We start from the raw sequence: 23,824 nt of genomic DNA, 5'->3' as shown, positions 1-23,824 counted from the left end.
GGAAAGATGAAGAGGGGATCAGGCCCTAGATAATAGAGCTGTGGTCAGTGTGATGGAGAGGCCAGATTGGATTCTAGGCAGGGACTGAAACCTGTCATAGGAAAGGAAAGTTTTCCCTACTAAAAGCCAGAAACCAGCACCCTCCTTCAGCACCCTTTCAAAAGTGGGTCCTAGGATCTTCTTGGTCTCCAGGGGCTGGTAAAAATACAGACAGTGACACCATATGGCAGCCATAGATTTGTTAAACTTTATTTCCTCTGAGTCTCTGGGGAGGCAGCAGGGATGTAAGGCGAAGTGGCAGTAGCTGCAGGGGCCTGAGCAGAGCTGGTGCTGGGACGGGCTGGCCTGGGCAGGATGAAGAGGAGATTTAAATATCCAGGATTGAAAGCCAGCTAATGGGTCTCCTTCATCTGTCTTTGGATTTTGTGCAGCATCTCCTGCATCCGCCGCAGCTGGAACAGGCACACCCATCAAAATGGGGCCTTTTAGAGAGTCCTATAGTGTTAACAAAGTGCCCCCAAGCTCTAATCCCTTGAGCCAGGGCCATGGAAGCCCAGAGGTGTGATGGAGACCCTGGGTAGAACCATTAAACCACAAGTCCAGGTGGTTTAATGGACCATTAAACCCAGATAGAAATACTGAGGTTTATAGTTAAGCAGGGACTGCCCCCAGGCTGTCAACCCCTACCACCCCACACTGCTCTCACCTCCTCATCTTTCTCTCGGATCAGCCTCTCAGTTTCTGGATCTGTCCCTGGTGGGACAGCAGGGATGGGGAAGTCGGTACCACTCTCTCGAGTCAGTTTGCTGAGGGGAAGGGGAAAGGAGGGTTGGTAAGGCTAGGGGGACCCCAGCACCTGCTTGGATTGAGCCCAGGGTCTGTAGAAGAACAAAGGAAGGGCTTGGTCTCACTCAAGGCTGTGCTTGGGATCCCCACCCTTGCCAGCTCTGTCCTGGCTTCTGGTCATACTTGCGATTCCTCTCTTTCACCACCAGGCGGGTCATGCTCTGGATGCACTGTGCCCGGTAGTTCTCATAATGTGTCTCCCGTGTCACATCCTTCAGGTCCTGCATGTGAGTACGCACCAGCATTGTCCTCAGCTTCACAAAGTCGCAGTGTCCTGGATTTTCCACTGCACAGCAAGGCTAGGGGTCAACCAGGAGCACTGGGAGAGCCACTGAGGGCAAGGAGATACCCAGGTCACCAGCTCAATGCTTTACCTTCCACAATGCCCCAGGGGTAGAGACGGCCCCGAACTCGCCGCCCTCTGGCCTCTACCACAGTGTTGCTGCCAATTACAGCAAATGGGATACTTTCCTGGAAGAAGTTAAGGGTGCCTGGTCAATACTCCCTATTCTCACCTGTTCTTTTTCACCTATATCTTTATCTTTTCTGCTTCACTCTAGAAAACCAGCGTGCTCTCCCACCCCTTATATAGAATTCCACTTCCCTCTTCTGCCCAGAAGAAACAAGATGGAAAGGGATGCCCTCGCGTAGCCCCACCTTTAGGGCTTGGTCCTGTAATTTGAAGTCTTCATCCTCATCAGAGTCACAGTCTGGGAACTGATAGACCTTGATTCCAAAGCGCTCAATCTCCTCTCGGATCTGGCAAACACATGAGGGCCCACAGTTCTGGGGACCCCATCCTTTCCAGAAGCCCAGTTGCTACCCTCCCCCCACCAGCTTCCCTCACTTTGCGTTTCTTGCGCTCCACTTCAGGAGGGGTCAGTGTGTCCGCCTTAGCCAAGATAGGCACGATGTTGACCCGCTGATGCAGGGCCTTCATGAATTCAACATCCAATGGCCGGAGCCTGGGAGATAGGAATCTGTGACCACCTGCTAGTGGCAGCCCTGCCCTGGTGCTCCCAGCCTGTTCCCTTGGCAGCACCTGGTAGTGTTGGGAGCCTCAGGCTCAGACCATACCCGTGGCCGAAGGGTGAGATGAAGTACAGGCAGCAGTGCACCCTGTTGTCTTGAATGTTCTTGCGGTTCAGGCCACTCTCATCTCGGAAATACTGCTCAAACTGCTGATCAATGTATTCTGCCACAGGCTTCCAGCTGGAGCAGGGACAGACAAGCAGAGAAACTGTGGGAGTGGGGGCTGCCTCGTGAGCTTTGGGACTACAGAGTAACCCACATCCTGAGCAGTGTTTTCAAGACTCTGTTATCCCCTGGCTTGCTTTACTACATCTTCAGGGAGGTCCCTGGGTGGGACAGGGGTGCATCTGACATGTCCCAATAGAAAATCAGACTAAGCACACAGGCAAAGTTCAATAAATGCTAGTTTGATGAGAGGAAAAAAGCCTAGGTGACCAAACAAACCAATAAGAATAAGGTGCCTGCAGGTGAACACCAATCGGAAGCCAGGACAGCCCTCAGTCAGGTTCACAGTCCAGCCTCAGAACCTTTATTTATGTGGTTCTACTCTAAACCCACCCTTCCATGAAGGCTCCTTCCAGTGTACATCTATGTACACTATTCTCCCCTTCTCTCCACCACACTGTAAATATATATGTATACATATACACACTTGGCCTTCTGACTCGTCTCTGTGTTTGCCACTACACTGTCTGACCTATTTACTAACTTAAGTTGATTGACACATATGTTAGAGAACTGCTGCCCCCCCCTTCCCATCCCCGCTGCCACTAGACCATAAGCCTCTCAGTGACAAGGATGATTCATACTTGTTCTGTATCCCTTAAAATGCCCAGCACTGGTTGGACACCTAGTATATGCTCAATAAACTCCTACTTGTTGACTAAAGTATATGTGGAGGTGCACTGTATACTGTGAAGTGCCAAGCAAATGAAATGATTATTCTTGTGGAAGGAAAGGAAAGGTACGTAGGTTGATTGAAGGAGAGGGTGATACTTGCTACAGTAGGAACCAGGTGCTGGTTTGGGTACAGTGTCATGGCAAGCCCAGTGTACTGAGGCATATACCAAGAGTAAAAAGGGTGATGATGACACGGAGGCCACCTCGATCCATCAGGAATATTTACATCAGGAGACCATGTACCATGTGCCAGCACAGTGCTGTGGCAAGAATATAAGAAAAAATGGCCCTCCCCTCAAGACTAAGACACTGAAGCTGAAGATGAACCAGTGTGCTGAGCTGAAAATCACATGTTTTAATGATAAAGCATGTGCTGAGGACTCAGAGCACAGAAAGGTCTGTAAGAGTCTGATGAGTCTGTGAGGCAATTACCCAGGGTCAGCTTTCTGGGAATGCAAACTGTGCACTCAACACCAGGTCCCGATCTCAGAAGGGCCTATGCTTGGTTTGCTTCTCTGCTGTGGCTGTCTTGAAATTCTTAATCATTCTAACCAAGGGGCCCTGCATTTACATTTTGCACTGGTGCTGCAATTATAATGGGTATAATGTAAACAACCCTTTACTTTAGGCGTTTTTTTATGTTTATTTGTTTTGAGAGAGAGAGAGAGCATGCACGTGAGCAGGGAAGGAGCAGAGAGAGAGAAAGGGAGAGAGAGAATCCCGAGCAGGCTCAACACTGTCAGCCCAGAGACCAACACAGGGCTCCATCTCATGAACCGTGAGATCATGACCTGAGCTGAAACCAAGAGTTGGACACTTAACCGACTGAGCCACCTGGACACCCTACTTTAGTTGCTAATACACATTCACATGCATCATTCTGGGTGATTTTGAGATCAACTGGATAAGATGGTAAGGGCCAGTATGTTTCAACTGAAGAAACAGGAATGCAGTCATTTGCTGAAGACCACGCAGTTACTATATGCTGACCCAAGATCTGAACTCTTGGGCTAGCCCCACCTCTTCTTCTGGAAGGTAGCCTAGAGGACGCCTGGAATTTAAACAAAGTTCAACCTATTTTTTTACCCTTTGCCTTCTCTTTCTCCTCCTCACCACTCCCTCAGTGCACTCTCATCCCTTTAATAAACTTGTTTGTGGCACCTAAAATGTTGCTGGTGAAAGAAAAGGAAGGAGGGGAGGTGGTGTTTATTGAGCCCCTACTAGATGTCTGGCCCTGTGCTACATGTTTCCACATGTGTTTGCTTTTTTTTGAGGCTCTTCTTTCTTATCTTGTGTCTTCACCCCCATTACAGAAAGTACATTAGGTCAGAGTCAGAAAGTTCATTAAAGATCATCTACTCCCAGATAAAGAAGATGTGACACACACACACACACACACACACACACACACACACACACACACACAATGGAGTATTATTCAGCAATCAAAAAGAATGAAATCTTGCCATTTGCAAGATGCTAAGTATTATGCTAAGTGAAATTAGTCAGAGAAAGACAAATATCATATGACTCCACTCGTATGTGGAATTTAAGATACAAAACAGACGAACATAAAGGAAGGGAAGCAAAAATAATATAAAAACAAGGAGGGGGTCAAAACATAAGAGACTCTTAAATACAGAGAACAAACTGAGGATTGCTAGAGGGGTTGTGGGTGGGGGGATGGGTTAAATGGGCAAGGGGCATTAAGGAAGACACTTGTTGGGATGAGCACTGGGTGTTATACATAGGGGATGAATCACTGGAATCTACTCCAGAAATCATTATTGCACTATATGCTAACTAAGTTGGATGTAAATTAAAAATAAATAAATAAATAAATAGGAAAAAATAAACGAAAAAAGATCTTCTATTCCCACTCTTTTCCTCTCACTTCAGCTGCCCTGTAAAGGGTGGTGGCATGCTCAAAGGCCATAAACTCCTGACAATTGTGGCTATGTCTGTGCTTATGTGTGCATCCGTGGATGTATGTGTGTGTGTAATGGGAAGGGGGCAGCTGGGGCTGTGCGTGGTCAGACATACCACTCTGTGTTGTTGACTGCATCCCCAAAACCCGGCGTGTCCACAATGGTGAGCCGTAGCCTCACACCCTTCTCTTCTATGTCCACTGCATGTTTAGTGATCTCCACAGTTTGCATGATCCGCTCTGCAGAAAAGGGAAACTGAGACCAGGGCGAGGGCAAGGACCTGCCCAGTCAGGACAAACCGCCCACCCCAATCAGCTTTGCTGCCCAGAATGCCTCATCCACACTGCCCCCCTTCCCACCCCAGGCCGCCTGGGGGCCTGTTCTCTGGGAACCAGCAAGGAGCACATTTCCCAACACAGGAAATGCCGGTGGCTGTTGGCTCTGGCCCCAGCCTCTTCTCTGCTCCCGGCTCTTTTCTTGGATTCCTGGAATCCTTTGGGGGTCAGAGACTCACTCAGAGAGCAGGATTCTGGTCCCTGCCTGGCTTCAGCACCCAAATCTTTAGGGAGCTGGCTGGTGGGCTGCCAGGCTAGATAGGCCTATGGAGAGATGCCGTCAAGGCCCTCTAGGAAGCCATGGTTTCCTGCGTGCTGGGGAAGGCCCCATCCCCCAGGCTGTGGCATGAGTTTGATTTCCCAAGTCAAGTCTGCATGCCAGTCTCCATGCCCGTCTCCTTGCCTTACCTTCAGCACCGAGGAGTTTCCGGTCCCGGTACAGATCAGTGAGGAAGAGGCTATTGACAAGAGTGGATTTCCCCAGTCCAGACTCTCCTGACAGGCGAGAGAGGACAGAACATAAGATCTATAGCCAAAAGGCAACCCCACCAGAACAAGGTGTGTAGAGAGCTGCTTTTTCATCAAATTGGGAAGAGACCAACTGAACCATAGCGTTTTAGAGCCAGAAGGAAGCAGAGAAAACAGCTTGTCTAGCCTTCTTATTTGAATGAGGCTCAGTGAGGATAAGAGGTTGCCCAAGGTCACACAGAACAAGGCAAATACTAGAAAACTGTTGGTCAGGTGTTCTTTGTACCATTTCAACCCCCCTCCCCCAACACACACATACACACTTTTGGCCACCCATGGCTCCTGGCTACTTTGCAAAACTGCATGGCTGCTGGCTGCTTCTTCCTTCCTTACCCATACCTCCTCCCCAAATACATACCAGCCCCACCTGAAACACCCCCTGCCTAGCCCAGCCCTTCCCCAGCTCTACCTGCCACCATGAGGGTAAAGTCAAAGCCTTTCTTCACAGACTTTCGGTGAACTTGATTGGGGAGGGTCGCAAAGCCCACATACTCCTTGTCATCCTAATGGACAGGAAGGCAGAGTGTGTCAGAGTGAGAGGCAGGAGGGGTCCCAGGACCCAACACCTTCTCCCTCCCTCCTAGGTCTTTGCCCCAGCCCTAGAGGAATGGTGTCAAACTCCCTTGAGGCCCCATCTGGGGCCACCAGCAGGGCTCCTGCCCCTGCTGATAGTCAGTTTCCAATGCACCTGGGGGCCAACACCGCAGAACTGGTGCTGACACTAGACAGGAGAGGCCCCAGCTCAACATGCATGCATGCATATGTGCACACCTATACACACACATGCACATACATGCACAGACACTCGGGATCTCTCTGCTCCCTCCCTGGGTCTTCCAGCACCAGCCCACTGAAAGGCAAAGACAGGGCTGGAGGCTCTACCTCAGAGGAGTCATAGGGATCAAGCTTGCCCCATGGGCTGCGGGGTCGGGCTGAGGGGCTGAGAGGGGCTGAGGCAGAGAAGTACTGCTGGCTGTCAGAGGGCTGGGGCCACGAGGGGCCTTTGAACTCCAGGTCATCCTGGTAGAGGTCCGGGGCCTGGGGCTTTGGCTCCAGAACTTGGGGCCTGGACACCCAGGTCTTGGCCTCTGATTGGTGGCAGCTCTCGCTTCCTGGGAAATCCTTCACGAACTTGTTGAGTCCTGCATCATCTGTGTCGTCCAGGAAGCGCTTGATCTGGGGGTTGGAGGGGAGGTGGTGGGAGGATGGGGGGAGTGGGTAGGTGGAATGAAGGGAAGAATGAAGGAGGAAGTCCAGAGAAGGCGAGAGGGAGAGAGAGGAAAGTGATTGTGGTTAGAAGGGAAAAGAAACTGCACTAGCAGCCAAGCCAGAGGAAGTGCTCACCATTCCTCCCTCACCTGCTCATGTGCCTCCCCAGCCGAGATGCCAGGAAAGACCCTGGAGTCCTGGAGCAGCCCTAGGCAGCCCCCAGTTGTTGCAGGCAGCAACTGTTCTTGGGATCAGAGAAGCTCCAGTCCTGATGTTCCCTCTTGACAGGGTGCCTGCTGCCCTGCCCTTCCTGGGGGGTCTGGCCAAGCCAGAGGCCAGTGAATGCCCTAAAGGCCAGGAAGTCAGACTGAATAAGGGGGAGCAACAGAGGCATTAGAACTGAGACGAGGATGCGGGCTCAGGATCCAAGGACAGTGCAGAGAGTCAGTCAGAATGGGACAGGGGCAGGAGGGAAGTAGGGAGGGGAGAAGGGACCTGCCAGCCCCAGGTAAATCAAGAGCCTGCAGGGGGCCCTGTGCCTCCTGTCACTGCAGGTCAGTGAGCTCTGGGAGGGAGATGCAGACTCTACTGGGGGTGCTCACTCTCCAGGGCTCACTGCCCGGAGCTCAGTACAGTTGATCTGACACCTCTGTCCCTTATTCCAGACACCGTGCCACACCAGAGCCTGAGGGTAGGCCCCAGGAGACTAGGGCAAACCCGCCAGTGGATGCTGAGTGCAGGGTAGAAGGGAGCTGGAAGGGACCCAGTGAGGGAGGATGGGAGGACACTAGGCTGCTGACAGCCCCTACCTGTGAGGGACACATAGGAGACAGCACCCATCGGTTGTCTTTTGCCCCCTCTGCCTGGAGTAAGATTCAGCCAGCCACGCAGGAAGGGATCTGGCCCCAATGGTGAACCACAGTGGGGTGGACAAACAATGACTGGCTCTATGTAGAGACCTGTTCCACCCCATCTCCCAACCTGGAAGAGAGGCCACTTCCCCCCACTCCTGCCACCGACTCTAGACCCTAAAACTTCCTCTCTCCTTTGGGGGCCAGTCCCCTTTGTGGAGTGCCTGGCAGTGCTGGGCTCAGCTCTGCCTCACAATACCCACATGCCACCTCCAGACAATGGACAAGGGCTGGCTTCAGAGGCTGACTCACTCCCTGGGGATTGGCCAAGCCAGTGGGGGCTATCCCGGACCACTGTGGAGACCCGGCCAGGGTGGAGGGAGAGAAGATGGCCACAGTCTTCTGCAGGTCCCCTTTTTACAAAGGGAAGAATTGAAGGAGGCAGACATACACATTGCCAGGTTTATGCTAGAGGGAAGTGATTTAGAGGCTACAGGGAAAAGTCCCCTAAGAACTACTTCTAGGCTGTCACCTCTCAAGTCCCCACACCTGCTTATAGCCATCATCTCCAAGGCTTGCCTGGACAGAGGGGAGGAAAGAGGCCCTTTAGACTAAAACTGGAACCAGAATGTGGGGGCTTAGTGACCAAAAGAGGGTGTCCTGAAGCAAGCCTGACCTAACAGGCTCTTCTCAGCAAAAGTATTTATGGGATCCCATGGAGCAACTGTACATCTCAGTTTGTTTATTGTTGCAGCATAATGATTAACTGTGCCCCTTTTCACTCTCAAAAGTGTCCCGGCTTGGACAATTAATTATATGCAACAGAGAAGAGATGGGACTGAAGAGGGTGGGGTCCCACAGGTCCTGTTTTCTGGCAGCTAGAGTCGGGGAATTCCAGGAAATCCCGCCTCTCTGCATGACCCCACAGTGACCCAGCAGTTGGCCAGGGTGGAAGAAAGAAGACTGTGTTCCACCTGGTTTCCCCAGGAGCACTGAGCAGAGGGGCAGCAGTTAAAAGAGAAAGGAAGGCCCTGATTGGGACCCCTACCATCCAGTCTTCCAAAAGTCACCAGGAACCCAGCATCATTCTCCCTGCCAGTCCTGGCTACTTGTCAGCAGGAAGCGGCCCACAGAGGCCCTAGACAAGGCATCAGGCACTAGGCTCCTCCTCACCTGCTGCCTGTCCTTCCCCACCCCCAGCTCCCAGGGTAGCACCTTACCCCAGCTTCAGTCCTGTCCTCAGGGACAGAACTACCTTGCCATCCCAGTGAATGGTCCATGTCCCTCCCACACTTCAGATACCCTGTCGGCAAGCTCTAGGTCTAATTTTATCCCCCAGGAAAAGTTGCTCACACACGGAAACAACCTGGTCTCAATGCTCTTGTAATCCAGCTTCCTGGCTTGCTCCTTTCCCTTTCTCTTTGGCCCCCTCTCCCCCCTCCCTGTCTCTGTCAGGGGCCAAAACAGCTTGTGGAATGTCGTTCCCCACCCCATCCTCCTCCCTTTCCCTTGGCTCCCACCCTCCAAGGACAGCTCGGCTGCAGCAGGATCACTCTGTCTCTCTGCAGTCCCCTCCAACTCTGATTGGCTGTCTCATGATGCCTGCCCGCTGCCTACCCCGGTGGGCACAGCACCAGCCTCCCGAGTCTGTCTGCAGCACAGGCTCTTGATCCACCTGGCCTGTTAACCCCCAAGGGCACCGAGGCCTGCCAGAGGGTCATGAGCTGTCCCCAAGGTGACCTGGCCCATCAGTACACGGGGACAGCCACCCAGGAGACTCCACTATCAAAGGACTCCAATCTCTTTCACCTTAACTTTAAGCAGTGCTGAAGTAGGGTGGGATGTCCTATAATCCCCTAGAAATATGTTCTCATGAGAACAGCCCTGCTTTTCTTCCCAAGCGTCCCTTTGTGTTTTCCAGCAGAGAACCCCAGTCTCTTCAGACATCTGCCCCTAGATTTCCCTGCAGAGTCTCAGCCACAAAAGGACTCCTCCCACCCTAGGATACCTGACCTCTGACTCATGGGGACCCATATCACTTCCATCACTCCACTGCTTCTAGAGAGTCAATGGAAGAGCTGCTAGCACTCGTTCTCTGAGAGACCAAAGGGAGGCTGGCATCCCAGAGGCTTCAGAGTTGCCAATTAGGTGGGAGACAAACTGAAGGGCTTGGCTGGAAGGGTGCAGATGGAGCACCTGACTGGGAATCAGGAGGCCAGTGTTTCTGGTTTGTCCAGAAACCTTTGTGATTTTGAATATTGTCTTAATTTCAGGCCTCTAATGTCCAGTTGTGAATGGCCCTTCCTTGCCTCCCAGGAAGGCTGGGGAGAGATAACTCAAGCTGTTTTGAAGCTGAGGAGAGAGAGTGTACATCTCAAGTCACAGGACTGTTATTAATGTTGGCCTATCATTCTTTTCCCATGCAAACTAAAACCCCCTGGGGAGGTTTCCAGGGGAGGCTGGGGAGCTCTCCCCACTGTACCCACTGACCTCCATAGTGGCTGGGACACTGATCTCCTTTCACAGAGAGACCTCTTATGGAGAAGTCTGGCTTGACATAAATCAGTCAGCCTAAGAACTCGGCCTAAGAGGCCTAAAGCTGAGGACTGTGGTGATGGTGGGGATGTCTTTTAATTAGAGGGTGGCTTCAGCCAAGTTGAAAGCACCAAGACCTCAGCTGAACTGAACTTAGTGTGTGGCAGAAAAGCCCCTCTTGGTCCCTGCTGGGCTTGGCAATGGGGACAGTCAGTTCTCCCCAGGCTTCTATCACTGGAACAATCAGTGTGACGGTACCCATGTGGAGGGAAGTGGGGCAGGGATAAAGACCAGTACCACTTGGCCTCTCCCAGGAACCCCCTCTGGGGAAGGTCACAGAGTCACCAAGACTTCCTAGCCAAAGCTTGGGCCTCAGCCTGGACACAGCTTGAAAGATAAAAGCCCAAAAGGTTGGCCTTTCCAGACCTGGAAGCTTCTGATTCCATGGGGCCCAGGGAGTTCCCTTCTGGAGGCTGCCCACAGCCAACATCCTGCCCCACAGGCTGGTCATGGATCTCCTCCTATTGTAAACAGCCTGTGCCTCCTAATGCAGTGGGCAAATGTTGGGGGGCCTCCAACCTGGGAGGAGAGGCTGGCATGGGGCCTGGAGGCATTGACACCCAGCATAATGTGTTTGTGGCAGGCTCTGGCAAGGATGGCAGAAGAGCTGGCACCCTTACAGTCGGACATCAAAACTTCCTACCTGGGGGTATCCAGGAGGCTGACTGGGGTTAGTATCTCTCCTTCCAGTACAGGCAGGTGGCAGGAATGAGTTCCCCCACCCCCACCACTGCAGAGGGACCTGGTTTGGGGTAGTGTAGGATGCAGCAGGAGGAAGCTTCCCCATGGGTCCTGTCTCAGAGACAGTGATGTATAGATAATCCCAAGGGTAGGATGGTAGGCTAGGCTTCCCTCTCTCAGGGGTCCCTGGGCAGAGGGCGCTGTGGGAAGAGCCAGGAGATGCCCTTTGCCAGGCTGCGGGAAGGAGGGCCCAAGCGTCTCACCATCCCTCTCCGGGAGGCAGGCAGTGTTTGTAGGCCTCCTCTGTGTGTTTTCCCAAGGAAGTTGGTGCTGCCCCTGAGCCCAGGGTAGGTGGGTGAGGAGGGGTCATCCAGGTAACAGCTGACTCAGGAAAGGGCGGGGGACCCTCACCTCCGCGTGTCGCTGACGCGCCTTCCCCAGCCTAACACGCGCGTCTCTGCCGGCGGGCCCCCCCCCCCCACCTCCCGTCAGCACCGACCCACTCCCCGGTCCCAAAACGCGGACAGCACCCCAACCCTCGGGGGCCGCTCCGCCGTTGCTCGGATCAGAGCGAGAAACTTGGAAGCGGCGACGCAACGCCGTCCACCACCAGCAGCCAGAGACAGCGCCTCCCGCCCGGCACAGCCGGGGCTGCTGCGCCGCTGGTCCCCGCGGAGCCGCTGGGAGCAGCGGGCCCTGCGCGCCCCGGCCCTGCCCCGCGCCCGCGCGCCTTACCATGGCTGCAGCCCGGGCCGGGCCAGCTCCGCAGGGACAGCGTCCGAGCGACCCGCGGCCGGAGCTGCGAGCCGACCTCGAGGGACCGCCGGCCCCCGCCCGCCGCCCAGAGTGCGGACCGGCCGGGGGCGGGGCCGGGGGCGGGGCGAGTCAGCCCTGGGGCGGGGCCTGCCCTCTGAGGCGCGGACGCCTGCAAAGCTGAAGGCGGCCGCGGGCGGCTGGCTGCGGGGAGAGGCGGGCCTTGCAGCCCGTGACCCCCCCGGATGAGCAGAGGCGCTCAGGACAGCGCAGCACTGCTCACCTGGCTCTTCCTTACTCAGCCTCTAAGAGTAGCCTCTTCAGGCAGCGCATCACCGTGGGGGCTTGAGCAAATCCAAGAAAAGGGAAAGGCCAACCTAGCATCCCCAGGAGAGGTCTTTCGAAGGAGAGGGGTTTGCCCCACGAGTCGGGAGAGACTCCATTAGTTACCGAAGGTTTTCAGGAAATGAACCCAACTGATGTCCAAGTTAACTGATTGTCCCTACCCCCTCTACACCTCCTAAAGTAGAATGTCAGACTTTGTCTACCTTTACCCAAGCTATGAAGAAGAGACAAAATGTTCCCTTCCTGCAGGACCCTAGATTAAAGATTAAAGAGGATTTGCTGCATAAATTATCCAGGGATCATCTGCTGGAAAGGTGGAAGGGAAGAGGCTGAGTGGCCTTTATGGGGCAGTAGAGTCTTGTCTGGGGCTGAGGGAAGTGGGAAGTGGCAGCCCAGGTGTGAGCCAGTCTATGCTGGGCAAGCAGGTGAGATGCTGTGGGGACAGATGCCTCAGCAGCTTTAGAAGCATTAGAGGCTCAGAAGGGTCAGCAGCAGCAAGGAAGAAGTAGATGCTTAGAGGGTGGGGGTTGGTGAGGATTTTCCGAGCTAATACAGGGCTGAGCTGGTCAGGCCTCTGTGAAAGTTTCCAGAAGCATGCCTCTTCCTGACTCCCACAAACTCTCCTCCAGGGCAGGCTGATTTGCCTGAATACACTTTGAATAAAACATGTCCACAGACATGGCCCTCTCTATTGGTAGAACACCCAGAAGCCTGCCTACTCTATTTCAGTCTGATCTGTGACCAGTGATCATGGTTGGGATCAAGTTAGAACTTAGCAGAGGGACGGAGGGGGGCCTAGGTATACAGATGAGAACACGTTCAGAAAACATGGGATGGCTATTGGAGACGTTATTAGATATTTGGCACTGGTGGACTGAAGGACGGAAGGAGTGCCATTGCTTAAAGAAATCAGGGGCATTCACGGGATAGCAAGTTGAGGAGGAACCTTCCTAGCTGGGTGACCTTGGGCAACTCACTTTACCTCTCTGGACTTCAGTTCCCACACCAGAAAATGAGGGGATTAAACTAGGATATCGCCAGCAGCTTGGCTCAGATAAGAGGGAGCCTCTGAATGTATAGAGAGTTTCCTGGAAAAGGCCTGGGGTAGATGAAGAGATCTGAAGCTGTACTCAGGAAAACAAAGACATGAAAGAGTTTCTTTAGAGAGAAACCAATGGCTATTGGAAGGCTACAGAAGTAGCAGCAGCTGCTGCCGTCAGACCTGAACATCAAACTCACTACACAAAGCCCCACTGTTGGGAACTAGCTATAGGCCACTAACACTCATGTATGCGCTCATAAGACTGCTTCTTGAGTGCTTCCACTGGCATTCTGCATGGCCTGGGCTGGGAATGCTGGGCCGAGGAGAGAAAACCTATGTCAAGGAAGACAGGCCCCATCACAAACAAACCCTTGTTTTCCACAAGTGTACTTCCCTCCTCCCCCCAGTCCTGGTTGTAGTCCAAGTGTGGACACAGACACGTCTCAGAAGGCAGCCCAGCTAGCTCATCCTCAGCTGTGGCTGGAATCCCAACTCTGCTCTGGCACCAGCTGCCCAGGCCCCCAGCAAGCCCTGTGTGTCCTGAGGCATGTTGGTGCCAGCTTGTTTTGAGGGAAGTGAGCCCCAAAGAGAGGCCTGGGACTGTGGAACTCATCTCTACACCAAGACTCTTAGGGTCTTGATGCTCACCAGTGTCTTTGTAATCACTACATCAGCTGCCCAACATGAGGCATGTTGGGTGAAGTAAAAGCTAAAGACAGACTTTGAGCCATTCCATCTACATAAATCTCGCATACTAACTCTGAAGCACTGTGAGTTTCTGAGAGAACTTGGCCTTGGCTTAGGACCCCATACCAGCTTTGGCAATTAGCTCACTGCCTGAATATCCCTTCTCCTTCATGGGCCTCTTTTTCCCCCACTGAGAGAGAACTGGACTCCCCCCAACTCCAGCTCTTGTGTTCTGTGATGGTGCAGGTAGCGTCTGACACCTGGTCAGAAGCAGGGCCAAAATATAGCTGCCCTTGTATGAGTCACTGACCATTGAGTGCTCCTCCCCATCTCCAGTTAGCATATGGACTGGCCAACCTTGCCTCAGGTACCCCTCAGTCCTTAGAGTCTGACTCTTTCTTGAAATTCAACATCCCACCAGGAATTGATATCCTTGACTAGAGTACAATTTCCCATGCCCTGCTGGAGTGGGGATTTCAAGCCAAGGGTCTGGGGAATGAACACTTTGGCACAAGGGATGACTCTTCTGGGAACTCAGATCAGCACACACCTCCAGTCTGCTATCAGGAGGTCCCTCTGCTTAGGTCAGGCTAGCATGGTCTACGTGGAAAAACTCCTGGCCCCCTCCATTGGATCTTTCCTGCCTACCCATGGGTGAAGGTTGTGTGGCACCAAACTAAATAAGGATGCTGTACTTGGGCAAAGTCAAGGTCCAGGTTCCAAAGCCAAGAATAAAGAGTGATTATCACAGGAAATCAGGATTTCGGATCTGCATGACTAGCAAAGGCCACTTCTGCCTCTCAGTAGCAGAGTTTTCTTAAGTGGCACAAGAACTAATTGTATCTCCCTTCCCCCAGAGGTGATGAGTCACTGATGATATAGTCAGAGAGCTCTGGTAGGGGCAAAGAACTATTACCGGGTTGTGTCTTTCAAGGAAACCTTAGCCAGCCTGTCCAGAAAGTTCTGTGCAAAGGCAAGAAACCAAAATACCCTCAACCTCACTCCCACCCCTAATGTTCCCCAGTGTCTCATGATCCTGGATCAGGCATGAAATGTGGGTGGTAATGTCAGGGAGCACTGTTTCCTGGCACCTGTTGTCTAGCTGTGGTAAGAGGCAGTTCTGGAGCCAGTAGAGTGCCAGAGGCCTGCCAGAGGGCCTTTCCAACACCTTCTCTGCAGTAGGGCAGGGCACAGGAGCTGAGAGATGGAAGAGACTTACATATGCATTGGTGTGTGACCCCCTTCAAGAGCCCCCACCCTACATCCCATCTTCTTAAAAGTTTCCCACGACTAAAAACTGACTCTACTGCCCTTCAATCTTTGGGCAGTGTGTTATCAAAGGTCTTCATTACCTGGAGTTGAAACCTGTGTGTACCTGGACTTTACCCTCCAAGTGCCTCCATGCTAGAAGCTTTGCTAACTCATTTCACTGGACTTTGTTTTGTTCTTTGATGTCCACACTCTTTCAAGTGACCCATCTATAGACTTTTCTCTTCCAAACTAACCATAAGCCCCTCAAGGACAGCGAGTATGACCTCTACTCACTTCAATTCAGTGAACATGTGATATAATGTCCTCCTGGATGCCCAGGACTCTGCCCCCAGGAGGGGTCTGATCAATATGAATTGACTGAAAGGATTCATTGATTAGTTTTCCACTCTGATTTTGGAGCACAGATAAGCCTTGAGGCTCTGGGCCTCACTGACCCATCCATAACTTGCCCTTCATTCTGGCTGCTTGCCAGCTCATACTTCATCTCCCAGCCTTGTAATTTCCATGCAAAGACACAAATGTTACCCTCACTAAAACCTTTCCCTTCATATTTTGTGATATCTGAAGGTGCTGCTGAAATATTGATAAGTTACTTATCAGGAAGTGTGGCTATGGAAGAAGGGTTTCTACACCACATATGAATCCCTGGGGCAGGGTGCTCCCTAAAATGCTCTCAGTATTGAGGAGCCAGCTCTGCAAAATGGGGAGCAAAAGTTCACTTCATAAGGTTGCTGTGAAGATTCACTAAGGTAACGCACTTAGAATGGTGCAGGCACTAAAATGAGTGGTAGCTACTATCTCAGCTAATGCGAAAATTATCAACACCAAATCAGCAACTATCACTGTGACAATTTCAAATGCTTTCTCTACAAACAATTAGGAATGTGCATGTGTAATAGTGTAGAGGGATGGGAAAAGAGCCCTTGACTAAAGTGACATTGGAATGACCATGCTGCCACCAACTGTAGAGTCAGCTTCTCCAGCTGAACCCCACGCCATCTCTAGAAAACTAGTCTTGGTCTCAGACTTACTGAGCTGAATTCCCAAAAACAGCCATCATAGAGACTCTTGGAGCTAAATGACTTTGCCTGTGGTGGGTGTGCCAAGGAAATGACTTTGGCCCTGCCCTCCCACCTTCAGCGTCAGAGCCTGAGCTTCTCTCAGGAGCTGCCTCACATTCTGTCCCCTTCCTTCAAGCGCGCACTTGGCCCCCAAGGTGCAGCTGTCTCTGGCCTCTCCCCTCATGGCAGCTGGGCCAAAGGCAGCTGAGCAGAAGAGGGTAAAGCGACATGGTCATTTCGTCACTCAGGATAGCCTTCCTCTGGCTGAGCAGCTGTCAGAGTGGCTTCTGTGTTACAGATTTTCTTCCTCGCCCAAGTATGCTTCCTTGCTCTCTGAGGCCAAGCTCCCTAATCTATCCAGGCCTGCTATTTCTCCTCTTACTTGAAAACCCCACCATTTCAAACACCACCAAACTTCTCTGATAGAAAGATAGAATGTTGGAGATGGGTTCCAAGCAGGGAACCAAGTAACTTCTGGAAATACACCAGAAAGTCCAAAATAAATGTGGCAGGTTCTTCCCTATGTGGGATCATTCTGAGAAGAATAAAAAACTAAAGGATTCTGGCCTCAGTTCTACCATCGACCACAAGGGAGGGGCATAGGATTTTCCTGCCCCCATTTTATAGTCAGAGGGAGCAATCTGCTCAGATCTCACAGTGAAGGCAGGACATCACCCCCCTGCCCTGTGCTTCCAGTGGCTCTTGCTGAGGCATAATGCACTTTAGCCTGTTCTACGGTCACCATTTGTCCTAGTTTGCCCAGGACTGGTGGGGGTCCCAGGACACAGGATGCTAAAACCAGGAACATCCCAGGCAAACCCTGAGTTGGGTCAACCTAGCCTGTCCCCAGAATAGCAATGTGGGTCAGAGGTTACCAGCCTCCCATCCAGCTCTGGACTTTGCTGCCCATGGTAGCTGAAAATGAACAAGGTGCCATCTGACACGAAAAGAAGCTGGGTATCAAGGGTCAGGCTGCTATGAAAAGCCTCCCGAGGTGCCCTGCCCCATTTTTAGCAGCTCTGCTCCATTCTTTCAGTTCTCTCTCCTCTCAACTATAAGCCTTGGTACAAAGCAAGAGAAAATAAGGGGAGTGGGAAAGATGGTTCTAAAGTTCCTTTCAGACAGCCCATATCCTGGGATTCTGTTAACATTCCCATGAATGCAGAGACTCCCTGTGTTCCTCCTGGACTCTGGATTTTTCTCTGTCGAGGAAGTCTGAGCAAAACTTCCCTGAGACTCAACAGCCAACAGGAGGCTGGCCATACCATCCCCCAGGGGCCAAATGACAGGTCACTCTAAAGACACTGAAGTTTGCCTTAGGTATCACTGAGATGGCCTCCCCTGTTTCCTGGCCTGTTTTCCAGAGTTGGTTTCTTGCATAATTGATAGAGATAGAAGGGAGTAAACCACCTTGTCTGCTGACAGCCTGAGAAGTCATTTGCAAGGGCAAGTAGGTTAGGTGCTTTGAGGACAAGGTTCTTAGGGCCAAGGCAGCTCCATCCATCGGAGCATTGAAGCCCCTCCCATCAAGAGCTGCTTTATTCCAAGGAATTCCCCAGGACCGTGTGGGAAGACAGCCCCAGCTGACACCATAGGGCACCCTCAAGACCTTCCTGTTGAGCTTCTGCTAGTTTTGATACAAAAAAACAAAATCATTAGGAATGATTCCCTCATTCCAGCATAACCTTCTCTGGGGAGATTCCAGCCCCTAAATTATCAATCCAAGGATGAGAAGCATCTGTAATCCCTGCTCCTTAGACAAAAGGGCCTTGAGGAGCCACTTGGGAGGAGACTGACACTTGAGAGAGAGAGAGAGAGAGAGAGAGAGAGAGAGATGGTTGAATCAGGCTCCATCCTCAACTATGGACCCAGAAAGGCCTGTGAAATTCAACAAACATGCTGCTGTTCACAAGCCAGGAGCTGTGGCTGGCCACCAGAGAATTCCTGCCAGGAATGGAATCTGGAACAGACTCTACAGTCAACCATTCCCAGATCAGAGGAACTAGAGGCCTTGGACACTAGCACCATCATCTCTAATGTGGGAAGGTCTGTTGGCCATTCAGCCTGGAGGACAGGCTGGGGAAAGCCTAGCACTCTCATGGTTTGTGAGGAGTCCCTGGCCCACCTCCATGACACCGCACTTCCAAAGAGCCAGAGAAGACCAGCAGGCCCAGCTGGTCTCTCCCCAGCTTCTTTTCCCAGCTTCTGGGGAGCAGCTCTGCCGCCGAACAGGGCTGGAGAGCTGCAATTATCCAGACAGGATAAGAGCTATTTTGGGAAGGAGCCGTTCTGCTGCCAAGGCTTTTGACTTTCTAAACTAAAACAAGATGCACAAAGAAAGGGGGTGAGGATGGGGGAGAAAAGGGAAGAACTTTCTCTGTCAAAACCGTCATATCCAGAATGAGGGAAAACACTAACCCCTTCCCAAAGGTAAGAGACTAGCTATTAAGATATCTCTAGCTTTGAGAAGGAGAGTGTAACCTGACACCCCCCCGCAACACACACACACACACACACACACACACACACACACACACACACACATCCCCTAATGACTCCTTCTCTCCTAAGTTCCTCCAAGAGTACATATTCAGTCTGTTGCATTTATTTGGACATTTGAGCACAAACTATTTCATATTGTTGTTTAAATGTTTCCTGTCCATGTCTTATCTCCCCAACCAGATGGTAAGTTTCTCATGGCCAAAGAATGTGTGTGCTCTGAGGCTTCAATGCTCTCTCCAGTAGTGCCTAGCAGAGTGCTAAGCATCTGAATGAAGTTGTTTATGAAAGGAAGGGAGAGAGGGAGGAAGGAAGGAAGAGCAAAAGGAAAGAGGGAGAGAAGGATTTACTGTCTCTCGTGGAGGTGATCTCTGAATGTAGTTGTTCCCACCCACAGTTGAGCTCAGGGCATGGGGCTGAATAAGAAGCCATGGCAGAGGGAGTGGCAGCCACATTTTTGGCACCTCCCCTTCAGCTGTTCCATCATCTGAGCTCAGGCTGTCCTGCTCCACCTCCTTTATTTGTTTTCTATCTGTAATTAACTGTCCATCCTGGGCTAACCTATGGATGGGACCCATTAAAAGCCATGCTAGGCTCTAGGTAAGGGAGAGATAGGGTGAGAGAAAGAATGGAGGCAGGAAGAGCTCAGACTATCTTATCAAACATGGGCCAAGAAGAACTAAAGTAGTTATCGGAATAATGCACTCTGAAATCAGGACACTCTTTGCCAAATTCAGGACACAGGGCTGCTGAGAGCAGAGTTTACTTTGTGCCTTTCCAAGTTGAGGACTCAAATAGTGTGTAACCCAGAAAAGTGTTCCCTTTCTGGATTGCCCTAGGCTGAAGAGGGGAGAGCCAAGTGGGGGCTGATCCAATGTATGGTTTCCCAGACAGCTTTTAGATCACCTTTGTGCAAATCTCCTTCTGGGGAGATGCAGCTCCCCCCCCCCCCCCCACCAAGTGCACAGCATGGCAAGTAGAACACAGGCTAGATTTCAGCCCCCACTTGCCCTCTCTGCTAGGTACCCTTGTGCAGTGAACAACTTGCCCAACTATAGGGAGAGTTCTGTCTGTCTCCATTCCTGCTTCCATGAGAGGTTAAGAGAGGGACTTGGATAAGGGGGAGCATGGGAAGACTGGAAGTAATTTCCCAGGGGTGTTCTTACCTCCTCATCTGTCATAATGGAGAAGTAGAAGTCAGGCATTCCCAAGGGACAGCAAATGGAATTCAGAGAGTACCAACAGGAAGAGAAAAAGAGAATTTTACTAAAGATCTCCAGTGGACTTTGGCATAACCTGGCCCAACATCCTTTCTAGTGAAAGTGGCCCAAATAGCAACAGCTAGTAAATTTACAGCAGTAAATACTGAGGACTCACTGTTACCAGGCACCATGCTAAGTGCTGTACATGTAGTAGCTTGGTTAGTCCTCTTATAAACCCTAGAGGTAGCCATTGTTCCCACTGACAGTTGGGGCAACTAACAATTGGAAAAATAAAATAACTTACCCAAGGTCACAGTGAAAAAATACTAGACACAGGACTCAAACCCAATACTATAACTCCAGAGTCCACACTACTAAACCTCAGCTTTATAGAGCTTTGCTCTCTCTGAGGGGCAGGGACGCCTTTCTCTGCTCTTTGCTGCCAATTTGATAGCTCATGTGGTTGGGACTGGATTGCATTCACAGGACTCTCTCCTCCCTAGGGACTTCCTCATCCAGAGCCCTGGCCTCCCTCATGCTCACAGGAATAAAGCATATCTTGGGCCACAACATTCAAGGCAGGAACTCTTTCTTACTAATATTCACTATATGAGGGTTGGTCCCCTCTCTCTCCACCAGAGAGGTCAAGAGTACAAAGCGGGGGAGGGTGTCACGAGGCCCTGGGGATACTTAAGGATTCTAGAGTTGGCTACAGGACCCACTGATGGCCTCAAGACAGAGGCCTGGACATCCCTGGAGATTGTGCCTGGGAAGCAGCCAATAAATACCTCCCAAGTCTGGGCAAGGGGGCTTGAGGAGAGTTCTGACACAAGACCCAAGAGGAGACCCATCAACCTACATTAGGGCAGGGTAAACCCTGAGTAAGACTGTGAAACAGGTAGTTTGTCTTGGTGACTTTTTTTTTGGGGGGGGGGGGAGGGGGTTAAAAATCACGAGAGGTAAGACTAGCTAAACTGAAAGGCATAGGCTTAAATTGTTCTCCATTTCAGAAATGACTACTTCCCATTGAAAGGAGGCTCTCGAAAATGAAAAAGGTTCCAAGTCCCAAAGGAATGACTCTAATAGTGGAATTATAGTCAACCCTCTAGTATGTGTGGTGCTAATAGACCTAGCTCTGTAGATACATAGCGGTCATCCTTCCACCTGTCCTCCTGCCTCCCAAACCCCAACAACGGGCCCACAGGAGGGGAAATCACAGACCTTTTAGCCACCAGATGACACGATTATACATTTCCTCAGACACATCTGAAAGTAACAGAAATTGTTGCTCTTTTTCACTGTGGGATGTATACCTCTCTCCCCACTACTTAACATTTCCCTTTTAGGCTCTACATTTCTCCATCCAAAGGTGCCCTCAGCCCTTGATCCTCTCCAAGAAGCCCCTGCAGTCTAGGACTAAATCCTGCCCCACCCTTTTCTCCACCCTCTGTGCCACTGTTAATGCCTTTCCCCTCTTGGAAGTCTAGGTCCTAGCGTATCTGTGCTTCACCTTCTCCACTTTATTGTCAGAATATTTACCTGAGAACCTTATTTTCTTTACTAGCCCTAACCAGCCCTAGTCCCAACTCAGTTCTTTATCTCCATTCTCAGGAAGCGCTTCCTACCCTGAAAACCACTCTCTATTACTTTCCATTGAAAGGTTAAGCAGCGTTGCCTGGAAGAATCAATGCCTAATGCCTGCCCAAGCATCGTTATTGATGTCATTAGCTTGGAGCTCAAAAAAGCTGGCAGGGAAGGAACGGGGCAACAGGCTCAAGGTTTAGCTTGAGCACTGGCAGGAGAGCAGCTCTGAGGCCCAGAATGAAGAAGGGGACTGACTTTCCTACCCACCCCAATGTCCCACCTCACTAAATTGGGGCTGCACCTGGGCAGTCTGCTTCTTCACATACCCAAGAAGAAAGCACTAAACCTTTGAATGGGTTGTTTGGAGGTCTGCTTGAGGGCTTGTGGCATTTCCCTCAATGATGCCTGGTTTGGAGACTCCTTTGGTGGTGATAGTGGTGGTGGTGTTGCTGATGGTGGTGGTGATGGACTTGCCTTCTCTCTCTGGAACATCATTTCCTCACAGAAAGGACTTGAGTCCATTTCAAAAAAGGACAATAAAGGGTCTGGGGGAAGAGGGGACTTAGACTCAAAATCAGGTGTTGTCGGCAGGCTTTGGGATGTTTCAACTTCAGGACTGAGTAAGGCCCACCATGAACAGTCAGGTCCATACCTAGGTAAGGCCCGAGGGGGTAAGGGCCGAGGGGTCAGTTCCAGTTCTGCATGGACCGAGGGCTTTGGGGAGGGTTCTGGATACCTGAGTGCAGGTCCTGGGGACATGCAGACACTTTCTGAGGGTCTTTGGGTGTGCTGCTTATAGCTGGGTTCTGGAGTGACAAACATAGATTTGTGGGGGTTCTCAGACACTGCTCGAGATGTCACACGGGGAGCTGAGTATAACTGTTCCGCTGAGGAGATGGTGACCCTGCGGCTGACCTCGCCATCTCCTCTAGTTGAGGACCTCAGGTTGGACTCTACTTCTGATGATATTAAGTTCTTTGGGGAGGTCTTGGTGTCAGTGTAGACAGACTGCTTAGGGATAGTCTCAGGATCTGAACGCCTAGAAACTCGGTGTCCACCACTCAAATCCTTTAGGATAGAGAGTCTGAGGGATGATTCCAAGTTCATATTCCTATGCAAAGTCTTGGGTTCTGTGTAAATTGGGCTGGGATGACTCATTTCACACTCTTGGCCAGGGATCTTTCTTTGGGCTGTCCGAGAGTCTGCATTGACTCGGCCACTGCTATGTTCTGGGCTAGAGGGTCTTCTTGGAGATCTGATCTCAGTAGCAGTCAAACCCTTTTGGATGGGTTCAGTTTGGACTGCTTCATCCTTTGGGTAAACCAAAGTCCTACGGGGAACTCTGACTCCTTGTGGGTACTGGACCTTGGAGGGTGGGTCTTCTTGCAAGATTTGTAAGTTATCCTTCTGGTCTACAAAACTCAACCGGCGAGAGGATTTGTCATCAGGGGTTAATGAGTAGCGATTACTGATGTCACGCCCTGGCTTGCTCTCACCCCCTCTTCGTGCTGATTCCTCTCTGGATGGGCTAACATTCCGTTGCGTCTGGACAGCATGGGAAGCTGATGTTTGAGTTTGCTGGATCTTTCGATGAATAGAGGGATGGCGGTATGATTCTGATTTTGATCGGGCCTCACTTCCTCGAGGGATGGGTGTTCCACTGGGCCCTGACTGGGGGGAGATAGAACGTGGATAGTCTGATGCTGAATGGAAAGAGGGGAGATGCCCAGCTTCTGATCTTCGATGGGGCGAAGGACTTTGGGGGGCTGCAGCGGTTCGTGAGCTCGAGGCAATCATATATCCTTGTCCCCGCTGAGGGGTTGTGTTAGTAACCTCAGACCCTTTCTGTGCTGAAACTGCTACCTTGGACCCAGTTTTATTTGTCTTGACCATCCGATAGACTGAGCTCCTCTGGGTAGATCCCATATTTTACTGGCTGTCTTGTATTGAGGATCCTAATGAAGTCTGAATATTTACCCTTGGTTTTAAAAGCTGCTGCCCTTGTACTCCCACAAAAGTGGCTGTTATTCTAAGAGTGTTTCAAATAGTCCCCTTAGCTACCTGCCTGGTGATGTCATAAAGGAAGGAGCTTCCTACTAAACATCCTGGCATACTGCCACAGTTCTTCAGAGAATCTCAAGCAGTAACTGCAAGGAAACTGCGACTTGTCTTTGGAGTTGACACCACCAGATCTTTGATCAAGTTCTTAGTAAAACCAGTTTTCCTTAGTACACAGGGAAGGCTCCAGTCTCTCCGTTACTCTCCACAGATTCTAGGAATTCCCAGACTCATCTAGAGAAGGAATCAGTCTGAATATCCTGCTAAGGCAAGGCTACTCAACTCAATCACTCTGTGTTAGTACCAGTTTTAATAAGATGCAAGTACAAAGTTGTCCCCAATTTAGTTGTATAGAAGTAAAAAAATAGGGCTCCATACTTTTCCAGGTATCAGAAGTGGTTTGGTTGACCCTGGGG

General features: G+C 51.2%; 1 protein-coding gene across 7 annotated transcripts; it reads right to left on the bottom strand.

Annotated features, from left to right (window-relative positions):
- Window positions 1-3: 3 nt before the first annotated feature.
- Window positions 4-23,297, bottom strand: SEPTIN4 (septin 4). 7 transcript variants are annotated; one of them, XM_045488224.1, is made up of 14 exons: window positions 21,677-23,297; window positions 20,988-21,032; window positions 19,731-19,738; window positions 6,452-6,745; window positions 5,979-6,072; window positions 5,450-5,536; window positions 4,822-4,945; window positions 1,924-2,058; window positions 1,694-1,811; window positions 1,504-1,605; window positions 1,221-1,317; window positions 937-1,132; window positions 707-806; window positions 4-495 (listed from the first exon to the last, which is right to left on the bottom strand). In XM_045488224.1, the coding sequence occupies exons 1-14, from the start codon at window positions 23,274-23,276 to the stop codon at window positions 19-21; spliced, it is 3,477 nt and encodes a 1,158-aa protein (XP_045344180.1). In that variant the 5' UTR covers window positions 23,277-23,297; the 3' UTR covers window positions 4-18. The 7 variants fall into 7 exon arrangements, with proteins under 7 accessions (XP_045344180.1, XP_045344181.1, XP_045344182.1 ...); XM_045488225.1 differs by having other exon boundaries at window positions 970-1,132; window positions 21,677-23,279; XM_045488226.1 differs by having other exon boundaries at window positions 225-452; window positions 21,677-23,279.
- Window positions 23,298-23,824: the final 527 nt, after the last annotated feature.

This window comes from Leopardus geoffroyi, chromosome E1, assembly GCF_018350155.1.
Source record: "Leopardus geoffroyi isolate Oge1 chromosome E1, O.geoffroyi_Oge1_pat1.0, whole genome shotgun sequence".
Taxonomy (NCBI): Eukaryota; Metazoa; Chordata; class Mammalia; order Carnivora; family Felidae; genus Leopardus; species Leopardus geoffroyi.
Note: the sequence above shows the minus strand (reverse complement) of the source record. Positions and strands in the feature narration are given on the sequence as shown.

What these genes read in the sequence shown, in the direction of transcription:
- SEPTIN4 (XM_045488224.1), bottom strand. Translation starts at nt 23,276, where the DNA reads ATGGGATCTACCCAGAGGAGCTCAGTCTATCGGATGGTCAAGACAAAT. An exon ending in TACAGGACCAAGCCCTAAAG is followed by an intron (nt 1,318 to 1,503) that starts GTGGGGCTACGC and finishes AACTTCTTCCAG; the next exon opens with GAAAGTATCCCATTTGCTGT. An exon ending in CCCCTGGGGCATTGTGGAAG is followed by an intron (nt 1,133 to 1,220) that starts GTAAAGCATTGA and finishes CTTGCTGTGCAG; the next exon opens with TGGAAAATCCAGGACACTGC.